The following is a 22,561-nucleotide window of genomic DNA, read 5'->3' on the forward strand; positions in this document are numbered from 1 at the left end:
AAACTAGTTTGCGTCAGAGGTGTGGCCACGCCCCCGCCAGCGGTTCAGCCAATGAGGGCGAACCAGCCGCACGAGGTCATGATGTCGAAAAGTCAGGGAGCGCAGTACACCAGTGAAAACGTGGGAACAAAACACACAAATAATAGTGCAACTCTGTATAGACAACACTAAGATCTCAAAATTGAGAAGTTATGGATGGCATCAACAAGCAAGTAGAAAACTCTGAGCCACTAAGGCTAATAGGGGCACAAAGAGACAAATGAAAATCCACAGAAGTAAGAGCAACACTTGGATATATTTCTCATACAGACAACATGGGAATGGATGCAGTGGGAACTTACAGGAAAGCCCCAATAGATGGGCAATGTGTATAATGCACAGAGGAGTGTCCGTTTATGTGAGGAAATTGGAACTTGTAGGTGGTGAGCTGCTGCAGAGAATTAGCTGCGCCGGCGATTCCTCCGCGGTGAGACACCACAGGACTTCCGGGTTCTATCCCTCAAGTCTTGAGTCTTGATTCCTATGTTATTAGGAGCTGCCGTGTCCGCAGTGTAAAGCCGTCACGTGAGGTTAAAGACTGACTGGGTGGGTTTGACTGACTTGACTGGGTGGGTGACTGACTGACTGGGTGGGTGGTTGTCTGACTGGGTGGGTGACTGATTGACTGTCTGGGTGGGGGACTGACTGATTGGGTGGGTGACTGATTGACTGACTGGGTGGGTGACTGATTGACTGACTGGGTGGATGACTGACTGACTGGGTGGGTGACTAATTGACTGACTGGGTGGGTGACTGATTGACTGACTGGGTGGATGACTGACTGACTGGGTGGGTGACTGACTGAGTGGGTGACTGACACTTGACTTGACTGACTGGGTGGGTGTGTGACTGGGTGGGTGGGTGACTATGACTGAGTGGGTGGGTGGCTGGGTGAGTGGGTGAATGAGTTGACTTGAGTGAGTGGATGGGTGACTGGGTGGGTGAGTTTGAGTGGGTGGGTGGGTGACTGTGTGTTGGGTGGGTGGGTGACTGGGTGTGTGACTTTGACTGGTTGACAGTGGGTGGGTGGGAGACGGTGGGTAACTGGGTGGGTGGGAGAGGGTGGGTGACTTACCTTGACCGGGTGGTTAGTTCCTGGTGGCAGACGGTTCCCCTCCTGGCACTGATATCTCCGTGAACCAAAGTGACTTAGAACGGCGCTAAACAGCAGTGATAGTGAAACAAGTGAATTAGAAATATATAGGGTGAATTGTAAGGTGAAACGAAAAATGATTCTCAACCTTCATAGGGAATATGTACAGATTCCCTTCAAGATAATGTGTGTCCAGGGTACGGAGGGAGCGATGTTTTCAGGAACACCCCAGAAAAAAAGATAAAAAATGATGGTGCAGCAAAATCACACAAAATTGGTGTAAATGAATCTTGGCTCTATTTAAATGCCTACTTACAGCAGGTAAGTGTTAAACCAGCATTACTCAGGACAGCAGGTAAGTATTAGACCAGCAGTAACAAGGACCCGAACAGATGATGATACAGGAGAAATCCCACTCGAGTAGGTGTTCATGGAAGACAAGGAGAGACCATGGTATAGATCGAAGGTATCAAATTTATAAGTTAAAAGCATATAGGAAATGTACTCACAATAAGTACATAGGACATGTACACATAAGGTTTAACTTGAGGCAGTAGAGTGCCGGAACAGATGAAATGCTTGCTGCTTCACTTCCAAGTTACTCCCGTCGGATCGCGATGGATGGCGTCTGACGTCACGTCCGGTGAGGGATTGAAGACTTTCCGGTAAGGTAAACAGGGAAGCGGGCGGGCGGCAAGACAACACAGCAGACTCGGCGCCTTCAGTTCAGGAACAGCTTTACAAGGCTATGGAAGGCTCTACCGGTTTCGCTGTGCTCACGACATCTCCTGAGGAAGCTGTCGTGAGCACAGCGAAACGCGTAGAGCCTTCCATAGCCTGTACAGCTGTTTCTGAACTGAAGGCGCCGAGTCTGCTGTGTTGTCTTGCCGCCCGCCCGCTTCCCTGTTTACCTTACCGGAAAGTCGTCAATCCCTCACCGGACGTGACGTCAGACGCCATCCATCGCGATCCGACGGGAGTCACTTGGAAGTGAAGCAGCAAGCATTTCATCTGTTCCGGCACTCTACTGCCTCAAGTTAAACCTTATGTGTATATGTCCTATGTACTTATTGTGAGTACATTTCCTATATGCTTTTAACTTATAAATTTGATACCTTCGATCTATACCATGGTCTCTCCTTGTCTTCCATGAACACCTACTCGAGTGGGATTTCTCCTGTATCATCATCTGTTCGGGTCCTTGTTACTGCTGGTCTAATACTTCCCTGCTGTCCTGAGTAATGCTGGTTTAACACTTACCTGCTGTAAGTAGACATTTAAATAGAGCCAAGATTCATTTACACCAATTTTGTGTGATTTTGCTGCACCATCATTTTTTATCTTTTTTTCTGGGGTGTTCCTGAAAACATCGCTCCCTTCCTACCCTGGACACACTGATATCCCCGTGGCATCTGGCTGGGGCAGGAGGTGGGTTCGGAAGTTGGCGGGGGGACAAGAGTGGCAGGCTGGGGCAGGAGGCCCGCGCCGCGCTTCCCCTCCGTTCCTCGTTGGGAACGAGGGGGGAGGAGCCTGGAGTTTGCGGCTGGTGCCGGAGGGCCGCGCCGCGCTTCCCCTCCGTTCCTCAGGAGCAAGGGGGGAGGAGCCTGGAGTTTGCGGCTGGTGCCGGAGGGCCGCGCCGCGCTTCCCCTCGGTCCGGGAGCCGATGCAGGGCGGAGAACGTGAGTGTGATGGTGCGGCTGGGGATGTTGCGGAGCGTCCGGTTTTGTGTGAGGCGTGGGGGGGGGGGGTAGTTGTGCGGATGGGGAGGTTGCGGAGCGGGGGGTTTGGTGGTGAGCGTGGGTGAAGGAAGGGTGAAATGTTTTGTGATTTTTATTATTTGTGAAACGTAAGGTGGCAGGGAGTGTGCAGCGTGTTTGCGTCCTGTCGACAGTGTTATTTGTAGCGTGTGGGAAGGCAGAAATAGTGTGAATGCGGACATTTTGAGTAGGTTAAGGGGCCAAAGGCGGACATTTTCGCGCGGAAGGCAAACATTTTTGGAAGGCGGACATTTACAGTATGTGAAGTGGGCAATTTTGTGTGCGTAGCTGCGCGGGAAAGCGGATATTTTGTGAAGGGTCAAATTTTGAGTAGGTGAAGGTGGTGTGGAGGGCGTTGGTGAAATTTGTATGGCATAAAGGGAGTGTGCTGCGGGCGGAGGTGTAGGGAGTGTGCAGCGGGCGGAGGTGTAGGGAATGTGCAACGGGCGGAGGTGTAGGGAGTGTGCAGTGGGCGGAGGTGTAGGGAGTGTGCAGCGGGCGGAGGTGTAGAAGGAGTGTGGAGCAGGCGGGAAGGTAAAAAATTAGACAGGGGTGACAGTCTCAGGTGTCTTAAAGTTACCAAGGTGAAAGGCACAGTGAGTGTGGAGTAGGCGGGAAGGAGAAAATTTAGACAGGGGTGATAGTCTGAGATGGATTAAATTTACCAAGGTGTGTGACTCCGCAGGGGTGAAGTCTCAGGGGGTATGGTGTGTCAGGGTGAGTGTATGACAGTGGAGTAGGTGTGTGTCAGTGATGTCAGTGTACCTTTTGGCCAATGAGAGTCGTGGGGGCGGCTGACCATGGGCGGGCAGGCGGACAGAGGGACCAATGTCTGTGTGTGTGTATGTGTGTGTCATAGTGGAGCGTACCTCTAGGCCAATGATAGTCGTGGGGGGGCGGGCGGACACACGGACCAATCAGATTAAACACATCTACTAACAATCACATACTTTTCAGTTTTATTATATATAGATTTAGGACACCGCTAGGAGCGCCTGGTGATCTCTGTGTCTGCATGAGGTCATGGCCACGCCCCCTCCCGTCGCAAACGCTCCCTCTCTCCCGCAGATCGCGGTGCAACGCTGTGTACACGCTGCCCCCCCCCCCCCCGCCGGGCGCGCGTGCCACAGTGCTCACTTGGGACTCACCCTAAGGCTAAGCGTTTCACTGCGATCTGTGCACGCCTTTTGTTTTTCTTGCTCGTAACAACATTCTAAGCAAAACTTGTGTGGGTCGGAAATCATGCCAGTAAAGGTACAAATCATTGACTCTTTTGTAATCCGTTAGAAATGCGGTTTAACATCCCTACATTTAAAAAGGAGAGGAATTGAATGAAGTGCGCTGATCTGCGGCGCAGGTTGGAGAATGCTTTAATGTGCCTGGATATATCCACCCACCCTCCCCTGTTCATGCCTGGCTGCCGCCGATCTCCCCTCTTCATTGGCTCCCTGGCGCACCGTGTGACGCACAATCCAGGGAACACAATCCAGTGGTATCCTCTGCTGGCTGACGCGTCACAGTATGAAGTGAGCCAGGAAGCGAGGTGACACCGGGGCCTGCTACAGAGGAGGTAAGGGGTTGGTGTGAGGCACGCGCCGCCTTCCGCAGCGGGGACCTAGCCTTAGGGAGATTCACTGCTGTTACCTGTTGTTGGTGCTACATGTTAGGCTCACAGAAGGCCCTGAGCATCCGCCGGTGGTAGTGGGGATAAACAGGACAGGCTTTTGGTGCTTGGTTAGTTCTTTTCTCGGTGTTGCAGCGCCTCCATTCCCACAGGGCCTATCGCAGATAGTTGCAGTCCCTTGTGGAAAACACTCTCACCCTCTCCCTGAAGAACGGCAGCCTCAGGCAGGAGTATAAAACAGTAACTGGTTCTTTATTCTTTAGGGTACAGCAACGGCATACCAACATATACAGCATACATCCGTACACTGTCTTCTCTGACAGCAAGAGGGATTATCCCCCACTGGACCCTACATAACCCAGCAGGGTGTCACCTGGCAGCTTGCTCTTCTCTTGGTCCCTGGACTCAACTCCCAGGGCTTGAGGCCCCAAAGGTCTATCTCTGTCTCCCACCCTCCCTGGTGGAGTGTGGGGTAGATGCTCCCACTCTCCTGATGGAGGGTATAGATGGTGAACCAGAGCCCTGGCTCCACACTTCCACACCTTACTAAATTTGGAACTGCAGCCCCTTATTGTTACCAGGGGAGGAGCTCCAGGTCTCAGCCCCGTATGGGCAGTACCCAGGCCATAAGCCACCCCCCCTGTCACTCAAGGGAACTGTTTACTTCAAGTATTCAGAATTAACCCTAACACTGCTTGCGCTGGTACCAGGACTTACGTGTTAGGCAGGGAATCTAGCAGCCAGGGTCTGCATAGCTAGACACACACTCACATCCACCACCAGTTTAAATTCTTTCAAATCTAAGGCTGTCTCACATTTTAATCTGGTCTGTAACTGTTTCATACGCCCATAATATATATATTATCTTTAACTGTGCATGCAAAGTCTTGTATATAATGTATACCCTGTTCATTTATGTAACTGTATTTATAACCATGTATTATTTGTCTTAACTCTGCCCAGGACATACTTGAAAACGAGAGGTAACTCTCAATGTATTACTTCCTGGCAAAATATTTTATAAATAAATATATATATAGTGAAGGGGTGACAATAAATAAAAATGTGCATAATAAAGTCAAGTGCTCCCAGCTCCAGTAGAATAGTTCACAAATGAACATCTGGGAAAATAAAAACGAATCTGGAGTCAGAGGCAGCTTCTCTGAGGATCTACCGCACATCAACCATGAATTTCTACAACAACAAAAAATGCCCTGCCAACGTCATCAGGGGAAGTTGCGTTTAGCGTAACAAAATGCGTTGGGCCATGTGGTTTGCGTGTCACTAGAGACTTTGCTACCCGCGATCAGGACGCTTGGCATCTATAGCGGCTATCAGCTGGCGGGACAATTTCTGTGCGAGGTGATGGGCGGTCAGAAAGCATATTGCTGACCTTTAAGGGTAGTAGGTGACTTCACTTCCACAGAAGGTTCCAATTTGCAGTGAGACAATTTGGATTGACCACCGGTCCCCTGGATGCGACGTCAGACTGTAAAACCTGTCCTGTCTGTCTATCCAGGCACCACCAGCAGTTAGCTGTGAGAGAGGTGCCGGATTTTCCCTACCTCTGTTCCTGGATCCGCTGGAGCCTTGTTATTCTTCTGACACACATATGCCCTGCGAGTTCAGATCGTACCTGTCGTAAGTGAGCATTTGCGGCTACCGATTTGTTATTAAATCTTTGTTACAGCAATATGCTATGCAGTGTGCGCTTGTCTTTTTTGTTGTTGTAGAATTATACAATTTAAGTCTAATTTTAGTGCAAGGTATTTAACCCTGTGAGTGCCCTACGGCGTAGCTACCTCATCATGGTTTCTGGCAGGCTGGCTGTGCCATGACGTAGCTTTGTCAACAACAACAAGATGCTCTGTTCTCTCAGGGGAGATTGCGATGGCGGATGGAAGGGCGATGACTCAGTTCCTTCATTAGTGACGGACCAGTCATGTGATCGCGAGTGCCGAAGCGGCCATGGCAGTCTGGCCACATGGCCCCTCCTGACTCAAAGGGGTAAACTGCCGGTCTAACATGTATGTGTGTAGTTTTTATAGTGCCAGCCACGTACGTATGTTTATAACGTTAAAATACAATTACGGTACAGGGAATATGAGAACACAGACGGGATAAGTCCATCGAGACATAACTGTAACACTGGGAGAAACATCAAGTTACCAAATACTTGTGTTGCCCGGCTCTAAAGGACTTTACATGGAATTGACTATATACATGGCTGTACTCTGTACTGGGCGTGTATATGCAGATAGAATAATGATGGCCACCCAGAACTTTTACAGTAGACAAACAAGAGCTTTACTCAACATCCGTTTATTAGGCTCGCCATATAAAAACAGACTTTAGTTCAGATAGTAACTGGTGGCAAATGATAAAGTTACACTGTGCTTCTTCTGCTGGTAGCTCTCACATTCCTTTGCGCACAGAGGAGTTAGGTTCAGACTCTGGGCCCGTTAGAACTATAACACTCCATGGGCCCAGCAGCTACCTTAGTTTGGGTATAAAACCTCGCCCATTCTGTTAGTTAGTGCAGGTCAGAAGTCAGGTTTTCCTTTGTTCCTTAGCGCTGCGCCTTTCCCTGTTTCCCTTCATCTGTTTTTTATTTGTGCAGATCTACAGGTGACTTCTTGTCTTTATCTTGCATTCCCTTTGCACTTCCTGTTCCCTGTGTATTATTTGTTTCCCCTGCTACTATTTCTTTTGCGGGTAGCACTGCAAAGCTTGCAGCTAACTTTAGTTTGTCTAGTTATTCCCTTTGCACTTTTTGCCCGTCCTACTTTTTGTCTGTCCCCTAGCTACCATAGCTTTGTGTAGCTCTCCATATGTTGCAGACTCCATTTTGTATTCCGTCTTATTATTTTTTGTGTAACACAAAATTCTATCAGTTTTCATATATTTCCATCTCCTGTCTTTTGTGGGTCTCCATGTTACCTCTGAGGGTTCCATACATCCTGGTATGATATTTTTTTTTATCCGAGTTTGCTCTCTTCGGCATACCATATGTAAACCATGTAAGTGTAACAGGGTATGTCTTTTCTGCATGCCTTTCCCCTCCCTGTTATGTAAGTCCTGCTAGCTGCAGGCTGTAAGGGGTTAATCCTATGGGCTTGTGACCCCCACCCATGCTCCTCTCTGATGGACAGAAGTAAGGTGGTGACTCATGGCCTGTGTAAGCCTATCAGGGATAGGTATAGATCACGAGCCTGCCCCTTCCTCTTCCTGATGAAGGGAGTGCCAAATTTAGCCAGTCCTGCTCTGGAGGTGGAAGAGAGCAGTAGAGCTGTGAGACTCTCCCATGGCGGGATGAGCGTGCTCACCCCCAGCCTTTGGGCTGGGGGAACATCTGATTCAGCCACAGAGGCCCTGTAAGATCAGGGGCCATCACCATCCAGAGGCCTGGGACCTCTGAGACTCTGCATCACTATGAGGAAGATCTGCAGTGAGTGCATACCACACAATAAAGACCCTTGTTATGACACTCCTGTCTAAGTATCAGTGCTTGGGCAGGAGGGAGACGAATTCAATAGTGGGGGCTGATCTCTGGACACCCTAGAGCCCACTACGGCTGGAGGCGCTAACACCATGAGAAGAACTACAGAAATAACCTAAGCCTGTCCAGATCACCATACTAATGCAGATCCAACTCAGCTCTCCTGATCCTAACAGGTATCCGCACCACATAACAGGTAGCAGAGGCTGGGTATCTCCCACTGGGGGGGGGGGGGAGGCAAGATGACAGTGCTACATAAGTTTTACACAACACAAAGCATCCATCATAATAGTAGGCAAAGGGACTAGGAAGTCTCTGACCCCCCCCCCCCTAAAAAAAAAATCTCGGTGTAACCATGTGAGAGGAGCAGGGCATTTGGTGAACAGATAGTAGTTAAAGGGCGTGTTCCGCCTAGATCCGAAGTGAGCGAATGGTAGTGATATAAGGAGCTATGCACATGTAACTGTCCTTACCCGGCTCTAAAGGCGGTCACATCAGATTGACTATATACTTTGGCAGTGTTCAGTCTCTCAAGCCTCTGCAGGGTGCAGGCTGGGCATGGATGCTTGAATATAGCCCGGACGGGCGCAATACATTTTTATAAACAAAAAGGTGCTTTATTGGACAGCCGTCTGCTTCACAGACACAGACATACTGGTTACTTGACAGAAACTCGTGGCATACAATATCATTATGGAAGCTGGTAGCTCTCACGCCTACCCTGGGGAGGTACTTAGACTTGTTACCCATAGTAAAGGATAAATTGGCAGTTTCGTGCATGGGATTAGTAATCCTCCACTTCTTGCCGAGTGGGCCCTTCTGGCATACACTTTAGGCTCCTGACTTAGCAACCCGCTATTGTGAACGGCACACTTCCTCCATTCCTATTTGAACCTTTCGATTGGGCCAGTCCAAACAAAAGGGAGAGCAATTAAGAGCTTTTACTAACGGCGTGTACTTAATAGGCATGTTCCTAACTGAAATCAACAAACGGTGACAGGACACATCTTAAAACACAGGTCTATAGACTTAAACCTATTTACAGGAAAACAAAAAGAACGATTCCTGCGCTGCTACCAATTAGGCTAAAATAAAATAATGATAAATTATTATTGATAAATGATCAATTATTATTGCTAAAAAAATATGATAACGTGCATAATCTGCACAAAACGCGTAGAAGGGCTGCAACCCTCGATTTTTATGGCTTCCCAATCAAGTAATTATTTTTGTCAGACCTGCCTCTCTCTCTGCACACACTTGTTTTGGAACCTAAAATAAGATAATGATCTCATGAAAAGGGGTAATTTTGTTAAACCCTTTGGCCAAAGCATTTATAAGCCTGCATGCCACGTCAAGGCATACCCATATGCAGGTACCTACACTAAATATATGTAATAATTGTCCCATGGACTAGTGATAAATTGTGCTAAGGTCCTGAAGGGGTTAAATAAAGCATATGCGTATGTGAGTAGGGCAAATAAAAGCTGACCGAAGCCAGTATCAAAGTTACCTTACTGTAGAGGTAAACTGTGGGTGCACAAATTCCCTGGAGTGAATATGATAAAACACATATTGCTTTCTGTCAGCCTTATACATTCACCTACTCTTCAATGGAGGGTGATGTCCAGACTGACACTGGGGTGTATTGTACCTGCACTAATAGGAAAATTGGTAGGGGCTCTGTAACTGCTATGTAAAGCAGATGAGCCAATAAACCTACCCCTATGACATTTGAGTTGTCCTAATCTTCGAAAGTGGGGACAAAAAACACTGTCTCAAACTACAGCTCAATCTCTCTTCTCCCAATACTATCCAAAGTCATGGGAAAATGTATCCACTCTCAATTAAGCAATTACCATACCAAGACAAATTTCTTTAGCCAACTCCAATCTGGCTTTTGCCCAAAACACTCCACAATAACTACCATCCTTAAAGTTTGCAATGAGATCCAGTGTGGAATGGAACTGGGACAATTTACTGGTGCAATATTCCTAGATTTTGCGAAGGCTTTTGATACTGTTGATAACGTTATCTTGTTAAACAAGCATCGGTGCTCTGAAATAGGGGAACACTCTTTAAACTGTTTTCATTCCTACCTACCAGGTAGATCCCAACATGTGTCTATCTCGAACTCTAACGCCAACCCCTTGGATGTCACCTGCGGTTTTCCGCTTGCTCTTTTCTGGGGCCCCTACTCTTTTCAGTCTTCATTAATGATCTACCTACAGCTTGTAAACGAGCTTCAATGTACATGTCTGCGGATGAGACAATCTTAGGCCGAGTCCATAGCAGGGGAGGCCGCGCTGAGCCGTGCTGACGCTCCGCGCTGAGCCCCTGCATCCTCCATGAGGATGTCTTTAGTGGGGGCTCACGCGAGCGTCCGCAGGCGTGCTGAGGCACTGGATTTTTCAGTCGACAGCCAAGCTGTTTTTCAGAGCGCTGTCGGCTGAAAACATCCAATCAGCGCGGAGCAGCGTCAACGTCACGGCGCCGTGACGTTGACGTCGGTGCGTCACGGGCAATTGGCCCAGCGACGTCACTGCCCCGCCTCCCGATCGCGCTCGCTGGCTCGCGTGCATGGGCATGAAATCGCGCAGATTTCAGCAGGCGAGCCTCAGCATCAGGGCGCCTCAGCCCTGCTACCCCCTCTATGGACTCAGCCTTATATGCACACAGCCCTAGCCTGGACACATACTTCAATCTTATTTTTCAAGACTTGAAAACTGGAATTCCCAAAACAAACAGTTTTTAAACACTGACAAGATGGTAACAATGGTATTTGGGACCAAGGCTACATTTTTAAAGCTTCCAATGACTGAGCTCCAGATCAGAACCAATGCTAAAACCACCCTAACTCCTGTTACTAGTTCTAAATATTTGGGCATATGGTTTGACTCCTATTTAAAATTCGGGTGCACATTGATACCCTGACATCTAAAACCTATGCCAAACTAGGTGTACTTTACAGGAACAAATCCTCCCTAAATCTGCTGGTCAGAACGGGCCTAGCTGATTCTAATTATATACTTTGGGGACATAGTACAGTATATGGTGCAGCACCACAAACTGACCTTAGCAAACTAGACACCCTCTACAACTCAATATGCCGCTTTGTCCTACAATGTAACTACAACACAGACTACTGCAAATTGCTCAAAGAAATAGATTGGCTATCCCTTGAGTCTAGATGCAAAGTTCATTTCTCCTGTCTTGCCTTCAAAATACTTTCTGGGCAAGCTACTCGCCTATTTGAATAAGCTCCTCACCCCTACCACATGCAGCACTTATCATCTGAGATCGGACTCCAAAAGATTGCTCACGGTCCCAAGGTTCAACAAAGAATCCAGTGCAACTCACAACTGGAACAATCTACCTGAGACTATCAAAGCCGCCACTGGGCTAAGTTTTTTCAAGTCTAAAGCTGTTTCACATTTTAATCTGGTCTGTAACTGTTATATACGCCTATGTAACGGGTGTACCCCTGGGGTACGGTATTACTGGTGCTGCTTCACCTGTTAGGATAACATAAGACCTGAGCCTCCGCCGCTGGGAGCCTGGGGTGTACTTACACTAGGTGCAGCGCCTCCACTGATGAGGGATCCCAACGAGGTGGGAGTATGCCCTTATCAAAATCCACATATATATAATACAACACGTGATTGGATAACAGTTTTACTGACAGGATAATAACAAGAATCATTAGCATATAACCAACATACATGTAACTTCCCTTGGTGCACACATCCACATATGTATCTCCTCCTCCAAAGTACCTGGGTGCTGGGCACCAATTCCCTGATGTCCCTTATGTCCAAACCCACCCAATGTGTGATGGAGATAGCGCTATCCCGTGACGTGTTGGTGCACTCTTTATAGATACCTGCCCGGGCTCCAGCCACGGGTGCCGCTATACCACTGGGTTTGGATCCGCCTGCTCCAACGTGATGTCCTCCTACGCATAGGGTGAATTCCGGCGTGGATAATATCACCGCGGCTCCGCACCGTCTGTACCTTGGCGAGGATCCGTCTGCAGCCGGCAGGCCGCAGTCGCTGCTTGGCGTGGCCTCCGTGAAGATAGACTATAGGTATATAAGTCTCTGGGAAGATAGTCTTTATATATAGAGGGGTCTGAGCCCAGACCCAGGAATCAGGCTGCGCGCCACTACACGTCTCCTTACTTAACCAAATAGCTAAAGGGGCAGATCTCCTTAACTTAAGGCCTGTCCCTGAAGCAACCACAAACTGGGGGCAAGGGAAAGTATTATCTGGGGCCTGTGGGGGTGACTGGCCTAGTGCAAGGGGCTACTGCTCCCCTGCACTCTCACCTACCCAGCTCCCTGCTTCAACTGCCGCTTCCAACGAAATGTATCTAAATTCCCTGTGGTATGAGGTCCTAAAGCCCTATGGGGTCCCCTAAGGCTCATGCGACTCGTAGTCCCGTCCAAGAGCCTTCCCTGGTAGGCTAGGGTTCGCGCGCTTGTGCTCACGCATTCGCAACTGGTCCGGCCGCCCGAGCTCTCACTGCGCATGCGCAACCTTGATCAATGGAGAGGTGGGATATATTCCCAAAAGCGGCGCTTCAGCAGATGAGATACACCAATAAATGGTATATATTTATGATCAAGATACGGAGAGGTATGTTGCAATTATTGGAGTATTGGACCCAGTGCAAACGCAGGAGTATATCATAAGAAATAATGTCTTTTAGTGAGGGACTGTTCAATGCCTAATGGCACCTCACAAGACAAAAAGAAACTCTTACCTGCTGCACTGTAACCGGTCTGTAACTCCCCTTGAATCCATTGATGGGGAGATATAATACTCACTAACTTGATCTTATCTCCATCGGTGCGTGCATCACGCAGAGTAGGTATATAGAAGCTTGAAATCCAGAGATTTGCAGCGGAGCACAGCTGAAGAATGGGGCCAGCACCAGCAGTGGAAGGTTAAAAATAAGTATTTATTGAAACATGGTATAAACGGGGGGGAGACAAAACACACTCTGACGCGTTTCAGGCTATGCAGCCCTTTATCAAAGAGATTGTACTCTTTGATAAAGGGCTGCATAGCCTGAAACGCGTCAGAGTGTGTTTTGTCTCCCCCCCCGTTTATACCATGTTTCAATAAATACTTATTTTTAACCTTCCACTGCTGGTGCTGGCCCCATTCTTCAGCTGTGCTCCGCTGCAACCTTGATCAAGATGGCGGCGCCCTACACGGGAGCCGCCGGGAACCTCCGGAACGCCGAAGCGCTCCCTGCATGGCCCCCACCCTCCAGAAGTGCCATCATGTCTGTCGAGTGACCCCCGGCAGCGGAGGTACGAGGGGGGGGGGAGGGTCGCGGGGCACAGGGGACCTGGCTACACCTATAACATATATCATCTTTAACTGTTCAAGAAATGTCTTTAAATATTATGTATAACCCTATTAATTTCATGTAACCATGTAGTGTATTGTTATCATAACAGCCCAGACATACTTGAAAACGAGAGGTAACTCTCAATGTAATGTTCCTGGTAAAACCTTTTTATAAATAAAGTATAGTGACACAGGTCACAAGCAGGGTTGCCACCACTCCGGGTTGACCCAGGAACTATGGGTTTCGGCTAGTTTTCTCCGGGCTATGGCTTGAGATTGGAAATCTCCAGGTTACTGCAGAGCCGGCTGAGATGTTTCGGGCAGGGACATGTGCGGGGCCTCGGCTCTGACGTTCTCCGACGGCGGCATCTCCCTGGACGTGGTCCCGTCAAGATGGCTCCCCGTCAAATGCCATTGTGTTGCCATGACAATGGGACGTTATGTGACGTCACGGTGCCAAACCTGGTCACAAGACATACAAGGGAGTGGCAATCCCTTCTGCATACTCATCCAACGTCACATGATGGGGAGGGGAGTAACCTGAATGATCCCACACAGTTAATTCAATAAGGCCGTTAACCCCTTAAATAACTAGTGGTCCCCAAGAGGGGGCTACACACATTTTAATCTCACAGGACTGGCAAAAATAAAATAAAAAATAACAGAATATGTCTTGGGACACAGCGGGTTGAGGGTGATTTAATGTTTCTAAAGAAAACAATTACATTGATGGGTTGATATCATTAGATCGATCAGTAGGGAGCCACCAATGAATTAGAGAAGTAAAGGCTCAATGAGTAACGACACTGACTCTGTAAACAATGGCACTGAATTTGAAACAGGGGAGCCAGGTTCAATTCCCGGTGTTGGCTCCTTGTGACCTTGGGCAAGTCACTTTATCTCCCTGTGCCTCGGGGACATAAAAACATAGAATGTAAACTCATCTGGGTAGGGACTCTGTCTGTAACAATCCTATGCTCTGTGTACCGCACACTGCACTGTAATTGTCACACGCTTTGAGTTCCATTGGGAGAAAAGCACTATATGAAATAAAGCTATTATTACTTATTATAGGGTAGATTCCTAAAAGTTTGATACGTTTAATCCTGGGTAAACGGCCATTTGCATTAATAGCCAATTAACCAGTTCCCTGCCAAGAGACAAGCAATTGCAATGTGATCTTCAATAAACCACAGCACATTTGTTTTATTCTACTTTAACCAATTAAACGTTTAGTGTGAATGGACCCAACAATGCATTATGATCTCCAGCAGCAAATGTGTTTATAAAACATAAACTTAGGGGTCACTGCAGAAAAGTGTGCTGGAATTGAGCATTACAGATTCAGGTGTAATCTATTAGTCACGTCCCTTTTATATGTACACTGAAGTACCAAAGCTAAGAAATAGGACCTCACAGGTTGTAATTTGTATTATGTGGTCTTTTTCTGTGAATATTGTATTAACATAATAATAACACAGCATACAATGCGCTTCCCTTTCTGTTTTTTTGTAACAAACATTGAACATCTTAAATGAACAAAACGTTTTAGAAAAATGTCATTAGGCAAAACACATTTAAAACATAGTACAATTAATACCATGAAAGTAACATTAAGCAATGTTTAATAATACAGCGAACAACAACAAAAGACCCAGATTAGTATCATTTAGTGCTGGGTGGGTGTGAATAAACTATTCTAACCCATTGTTGCCAGGGGGGGATTAACATCAAGGCTATGGCGTTACATTGTAACCATGGGAACAGGCGCCCTCTTCCGCCGGAAGTCCCTGCGTACCAGCGTGGTTCCAGGAACAGGAAATAGCGTCCTCTTCCATGAGTCCTGAAGTTTAGTGGAAGGTTTTGCGCTGTAAACAGGAAGTGGCGTGGGCATGATGGAGCCGCATTGCGTGGTGTGAGCGGTGTAGTGAGTCCGGCCATGGATGTTCTGAAGGCTGAAATAGCGCGGAAGAGGAAGCAGCTAGAGGATAAGGAGCTGGTTGGGGTGAGGAGCAGATCTGGCCTGGAGCCCATAGGCAGAACCCCCACAGACACCCCCAACCCCAACACACTGACAGAGACACACACCCCCAAACACAGACACACATACCACCCCCTATAAGAATTTCAAACCTATATTGTAAAAAAACTCCTGTTGGATAACTGCCAAGGTGCTAATTTGAGTGTGTATACAAGATATGGGATGTCCTACACACTTCGGTCTTGTGTAATCAAGTAATATTTGAGTCCTTGGTTATGTCTGTGTTACATAGATTGCTCCATTAAACTCCAGTAGCTCAAAAGACAGAATAACGGCGTTGCAGCAACCTTTAATGCCCACGATACAAATACAAGATGTTTGGTACAAGTGATATTATTTTTTAATCTGTTTTACATATTAACCCTTGCGGCCGGGCCATTGATTTTTAAATTGCGGAATCTGCTTTTTAGATTATTCATGAAATACCAGCCGAACTCCCCAGGAGCGGGTAATCGCCAGATTAAATTTGCTTTTCTCTGTTTCAGGAAAATAAAAAATATTTTAAGCGCAGTGAACTCGCCGAAAAAGAAAAGGAGGCATACTTTGAAAAATGCGGCTTCAAGGTACTGAATTCCGTATTTTATTTATTTTTTATTTATTTTTTTCCCCACTTGTAAAGTATTTGTTTTTATTCTCTATATATTTAACTAACTTTTTGTCTTTTGTTCAATCTGTGGTGTACATTAGCCTGTAAATGAGAAGCCACCAGGAGAGGTATGAGTTTGAGGACAAGAAATGCATGGTTTATTTAGAGCCACATTTTCAAAAAGGTTTTCGTTATCCTTCTGCTATAGTCAAATTGTTTTGAAAATGAGTGTGACTGCTTCACTTTTTGTGCTATTATTTGGCTTAAGGTGTGAAGCATGTAATGGTTTGGGGTGCCTGACCGTATTTACTTGGACACTGGATCTGTTCTATAAGAAAAGCTTGACCAGCAGCGCCTAATATCCTTGGTTGTGTACTCAAAAACATTGTAGGTACTAATCCAAAAATGTAAATTTGTATGCAAAGTTCATGCAGAAATACCAGCTAAATTCCCGCCGCAATTTCTGCTCCTTTTTAATGTAGTGGAATTCTTCCACTTTATTCTTTATTTAGAACCTTTTAAAATGGCTGAAATTAAATGTTTTTTGCTCCCTCAACTTTGGACATGAAGTTGAATAGGACAATCCCTTCATACACCGCAGTTTACATGTGATTTTTGTATCCTAGAGAGTCCAAGTTGACAATTGTACATGAAAACAAAATGTACATAAACAACTTATTGATGCTGATAATGTTTCTTTTATAGAACTGCAATGTACATCAACTTGCAGACACAGATCGCTGCCCCCTAGAGTTTACAATCTGACTTGTTGACGCTTGAGTCGCAAGGAAGTACTGGGATTTAAACTGGACTCATCCACTGCAAAGCTAGTGAAATGACCAGTGTATTACTCCTCCCATTCTAAATAATACACGTTCAGTAGCCACCACCGTTCGAGCGTATGAAAATGTTGCTTTACTTTCCTTGCAGTGCTGTTTTATTGCTCAAGATCCAGTGCTTACAAGTGCATTGCATATTTTGTTTCCGCAAAAGTAACGTATTCTCACTGGTAAAACAAGACTTTGCAGTGCTTTTGCGTAATGAAGATGTCGGTTTCTCTCGTTCTACTGGAGAAACGTATCTTATCTCAATATGCCACTAGCCAAGGCGTTCCAATGCTTATGTAAATGTATTGGGTGCTATTGACAAGGCATGCAGTCCGCTTTAGCCATACATTGGTCTTGAAAAAGAAGCAATCCAAGCCTCCTTTTTGTTTTCGTATCTTTTAACATAGGTTTGAAGCACGGGGTCTCCGAATCTGAACCCCATTAATTTCAGCTCCGGAGACCCCCTGCTTCCCGAGATACAGACTTCCAAAGGGGTTGCTGGTATCTCGGCAAAGTTTAAATCTCCCACGTTATGCGGGCCAGTAGGAAGTTGAAGCTGATGACATCACAGTTTCCTACTGATGCGGCAGCTTCGAAGCGATGCCATATCCTTTGGGTTCTCCAGGTACTTACCAGAGAAGGTGCCGCCGGTAGTTCTGGAAGGTTTAAATCCTCTGCATCATGCAGGGCAAATGGGAAGCTGCAACAGATGACGTTAGACCACCATTTTGTTTCCTGTGGAAGTGACTGTACCGGCTGAACCTTTCCTGTTAAATAAACAGGAACCGGGTGACCCCTGCAGCTGACATTAACGCGGTGGAGCTCTGAAGACCCCCTGCTTCCTATATGGTTAAAACTTAAAAAAAAAACAAAAAATAGGATTGAAGCAGGGAGTTTCTGAAACTGAACCCCATTAACTTCAGTTCTGGGGATCCCCCCCACCCTGCTTGCCAAGATACCATCACTCCCGTTGTAGGTCTGCATCTCTGCAAAGTTTAAAGCTCCTGCGTCCCTGGCCAGTAGGACCTGATGTCATGGCTTCCTATTGGCCTGCAGGTGATCCCTGCTAGCTTGGTGGCTAGCAGCACCCCCTACAGAGGTATGTATCTGCGGAGCAGGGGGTCCCCGGAGCTGGAATGAATGGGGTTCAGTTCCGGAGACCCCCTGCTTCAAACCTGTTCAAAATGTACAACAATTACATGCGTGGATTGCCTCTTTAAGGAATACACACACTCGCTCTCTTTAGCAAATTGCTTCTGCTAAGCTATTATTGTGCTAGCTGTGTGGCTACAATACTTGCTGCAAATGCCCAGAAGGGTAGGAATCCTTTGTGTACTACATAATTGCCTTAAAGTCCTGAAAACGACATTGAAATATCCTGTTCAAGCCCTGGAATCTCTGCAGAGTTTTAATCGCATTATTTCTCGTCGGTGTGGGTTTTTTTTTAGCTAGTTTTGGTAGCCTCCAAAATGGGGTTATTACAAGGTGAAAAATATCTACTTCATTGAAGGATGTAAGTTGGTTATGTCTTGTGCTAATTGAGCTGGAAACTGATCCGCACAATGCAGAAAGCATGGATGGCAGAGTGCAACTGATACATTTCAGTATGCTTGCAGCGCGTAGTTTCGCTATGCTTGCAGCGCGTAGTTTCGGCGTGCTTGCAGCGGGTAGTTTTGGTATGCTTGCAGCGCGTAGTTTCGGCGTGCTTGCAGCGCGTAGTTTCGGCGTGCTTGCAGCGCGTAGTTTCGGCGTGCTTGCAGCGCGTAGTTTCGACGTGCTTGCATCGGGTAGTTTCGGCGTGCTTGCAGCGCGTAGTTTCGGCGTGCTTGCAGCGCGTAGTTTCGGCGTGCTTGCATCGCGTAGTTTCGGCGTGCTTGCAGCGCGTAGTTTCGGCGTGCTTGCAGCGGGTAGTTTCGGTGTGCTTGCAGCGCGTAGTTTCGGCGTGCTTGCAGCGCGTAGTTTCGGCGTGCTTGCAGCGCGTAGTTTCGGTGTGCTTGCAGCGGGTAGTTTTGGTATGCTTGCAGCGGGTAGTTTCGGCGTGCTTGCAGCGCGTAGTTTCGGCGTGCTTGCAGCGGGTAGTTTCTGTGTGCTTGCAGCGCGTAGTTTCGGCGTGCTTGCAGCGCGTAGTTTCGGCGTGCTTGCAGCGGGTAGTTTTGGCGTGCTTGCAGCGCGTAGTTTCGGTGTGCTTGCACCGCGTAGTTTTGGCGTGCTTGCAGCGCGTAGTTTAGGTGTGCTTGCAGCGCGTAGTTTCGGTGTGCTTGCAGCGCGTGGTTTCGGCGTGCTTGCAGCGGGTAGTTTCGGCGTGCTTGCAGCGGGTAGTTTCGGCGTGCTTGCAGCGGGTAGTTTCGGCGTGCTTGCAGCGCGTAGTTTCGGCGTGCTTGCAGCGCGTAGTTTCGGCGTGCTTGCAGCGGGTAGTTTCGGCGTGCTTGCAGCGGGTAGTTTCGGCGTGCTTGCAGCGCGTAGTTTCGGCGTGCTTGCAGCGCGTAGTTTCGGCGTGCTTGCAGCGCGTAGTTTCGACGTGCTTGCAGCGCGTAGTTTCGGCGTGCTTGCAGCGCGTAGTTTCGGCGTGCTTGCAGCGCGTAGTTTCGGCGTGCTTGCAGCGGGTAGTTTCGGCGTGCTTGCAGCGCGTAGTTTCGGCGTGCTTGCAGCGCGTAGTTTCGCCGTGCTTGCAGCGCGTAGTTTCGCCGTGCTTGCAGCGCGTAGTTTCGGCGTGCTTGCACCGTGTAGCTTGGGTTTTGCAGAGAAAGCAGACTGGCTTCCAACCTCCAAATGTTTTATTATTTTATTTTCCATCTAGAGTTTTACCACTAAAGGGAAATTTCATTATTTTGTCCTACAACTGCAAATTTTGTAGCGGCCACTGAATCGCATATATCCACTGCAAATCATTCTCTTTAAGATAGCCGATCCGGACGTGCCTGCATCCCATGAAAAGCGTTTGCCTCTTGCTCTTGTCGTGGGACAGTGCTCTTATGTATTTGTGTTGCTGCAACTAGGTACACACACAAGAGGAGGAAGAGAAGCCTTCGTCGTCCAGCAATCCTGTGCTAGAGTTGGAGCTGGCGGAAGAGAAGCTGCCTATGACTCTATCCAGGCAAGAGGTGAGGTTTCTTTGCTTAGTAGACGTGTGTGTGTGTGTGTGTGTGTTCCAGTTTCTGTTTTGGGTGGGGCGCTTGCTGATTGTCTAAAACAGGGGTCTCAACTCCAGACCTCAAGACCTCCCCCCAAAAGGTCAGTATTTCAGGATATTCCTGCTTCAGCAAAGGCAGCTCAATCGGTCCCTGCTCCAGTACAGGTGGCTCAATCGGTTCCTGCTTCAGCACAGGTCTTTCAGTCTTTTCATTCAGTCTTTGATTGAGCCACCTATGCTGAAGCTGGTATATCCTTAAAACCTGACCTTTTTGGGTGGTCTTGAGGACTGGGGTTGATTCTCCCCCCCCCCCCCCCCCCCCTGTCTAAAAATATTTGCGCAGGTGCTTTGATGTTCCCATCACATACTTGGGTGTAAAAATTGTTGTTACAGGTAAAGTAGTGTCTGTAATGTATAAAAAGTGCTAACAAAGTGTGTGTGTGTGTGTGTGTGTGTGTGTGTGTGTGTGTGTGTGTGTGTGTGTGTGTGTGTTAACCATGTAAGGAGGAAAACATTTACATAGTAAATGTTGTGTATTGCAAGAAGTATGAATGATCGTGCATGATGTACCCAATAACAAGGTGACAATATAGCAAAATTATGGCAGAAATTTTGTAAATTGAAAGTCTAAACACAAAATAAAGTATGTGTGTTATATAGGTTTGTTGTTGTGTGTTTACTTCCCCACCCCATACCTCAGTTCTGTAGTGCATTAATGTACTGAGCATCCTCTGGCTGCTATAGCAGGCTCTGGTACACCTCTTTTTGAGCCCCGTCCTCTCCCCCAGCAGTGCACAAGCTTTGGCAAGGAATTCTCTCAAACAGATCTCTTGTAGTGTTCCCTGCAGGAGACGGTGCCTGAGCTGAAAGCTTTAACAATAGACAATTTGTTGCCTGTAGTAATGTAAAGTTATATTGTAATTGTTGTGTTCCACTGACTGCAGGATATATTCAAAGTCATCCATAATGTGAACCCAGTGAGCCTGATCTTTGCCGATCGATCACCGCAGTACGGATTGATCGGCAGCTTGGGAAACTACTTTTCCTTAATGGTCCTCAAATGCTGCCTATATTAAACCAAAAAAGAAATAATGCAACCTGCAATGATGCTTTACATGGTATAGTCCTCCTTTAAAGTGATTGCATAGGGAAGTTCTGCCCCAATAAGCGATGGAGTCTCCGGCAGCTTCTTTTATGGATATACCACATCCCGTTGAAAGATCTAAAAATAAAGTACAAGAAGCGCCCGCTCCATAGTGTAAAAAAGTGACACGTTTTTAATATAAGTCTAGGTGAATATGCACTCGCAAGAATAGAACACAAGATAGCATTGAGTCTGGATCTCCAGAGGTCACCTCCCCAGTGGGTACACAGGAGAGTATCAGAGCTCCACACGCAGAGGTTTCTAACTTGTAGTCTCAGTTCTGCGACTTGTGTGTGTTTAATAGCATCTCGATCTATGATTTTCCTACCGACCCTTTCGGCAACAAGTAATTCCTCCTCCTACTTGGCGCCAGTAGTGTATTGGGCTGTGTCAATAGAAGGGTAGACTGCGCTGACGCCTAAAGGCAGTGATCGCGTCTATGTAGCGCGCGTGATGCGCGTGAAATCAGTCAAAACTGATTTTTCGGCCAGTCACGTGAGCGGTTCGCCAATGAGGACGAACCAGCTCTGTGACATCACTGGCCTGCTCATAGACACGCCCCCGGACGGCGCGCGAACGAAGGCCAGGGAAACCCTGCCCAACGCATTTCATCTCGCCTCTATCGGGGAATAACGAGGCGTGCGGACCACGTGCTGGATTGGTATCTCGTTGCTTGCAATGCCACAAACGGAGTCAAAACTGTTGCCAAGTGGCATATTCCCCAATATCTGTAATGAGCGGGTTGATAACCGATCAATACACAACACAAAGAAATACAATTTGTTAAATTAAGAACAACCAGTTAAACAACACTTGTGTGTATCGTATATATGATTTATCAACTATAAATAGATGTAAATAATTTGTGTTTTGCTGGTGGACCGAACCCACAATTGTATAGTATACAGAAAAGTTAATAGTGAACATATCATCAGAGTGCTAGTTTCTAAACATTCATTTATAATCAACTCCAGTTCTCAAGCACCCCCACCCCCCAACAGGTCAGGTTTCCAGGATATCCCAGCTTCAGCACAGGTGGTTCCATCAGTCTCAGTCTTTGAGCTTTTGATTGAGCCAGCTGTGCTTAAGCTGGGATATCCTGTAAACCTGACCTGTTGGGGGGGGGGGGGGCTTGTGGGCTAGAGTTGAGCACCCCAGATTTAGGCCATTGAGTTCCAAAGTACCCAACCCAAATATCCAAAAGGATTCCCCTTGACATAGTCTAGAACCTATCCTCACCCAGAAATGACAGACTAATGTGCTCAACTCCAGTCTTCAAGCCGCCCCCCCCCCCCCCAACAGGTCAGGCTTTCAGGATATCCCAGCTTCAGCACAGGTGGCTCAGTTAGTCTGTCGAGTCCAGTTCTGAGGAAAGGGATTTGGTTAAAATCAGTAAACGGAAATGAAGCATCCTTGCCTATTAAATCCCACGTCTTGTGGCAGCCCAGTCACTGGTAGTA

The 22,561-nt window shown here is 47.3% G+C and overlaps 1 protein-coding gene across 1 annotated transcript in view; it reads left to right on the forward strand.

The window, feature by feature from the left end:
• Positions 1–15,203: 15,203 nt before the first annotated feature.
• PRPF18 (pre-mRNA processing factor 18) overlaps positions 15,204–22,561 on the forward strand; it is a 32,915-nt gene continuing 25,557 nt past the window's right edge. Inside the window, exons 1-3 of the mRNA XM_075599517.1 lie at positions 15,204–15,378; positions 15,900–15,977; positions 19,824–19,928. Of these exons, the coding sequence (XP_075455632.1) occupies positions 15,313–15,378; positions 15,900–15,977; positions 19,824–19,928 (249 nt within the window). The 5' untranslated portion in view covers positions 15,204–15,312. The remainder of the gene's footprint in view (positions 15,379–15,899; positions 15,978–19,823; positions 19,929–22,561) is intronic.

The sequence above is a fragment of the Ascaphus truei genome, chromosome 5 (genome assembly GCF_040206685.1).
Source record: "Ascaphus truei isolate aAscTru1 chromosome 5, aAscTru1.hap1, whole genome shotgun sequence".
NCBI classification, from domain to species: Eukaryota; Metazoa; Chordata; class Amphibia; order Anura; family Ascaphidae; genus Ascaphus; species Ascaphus truei.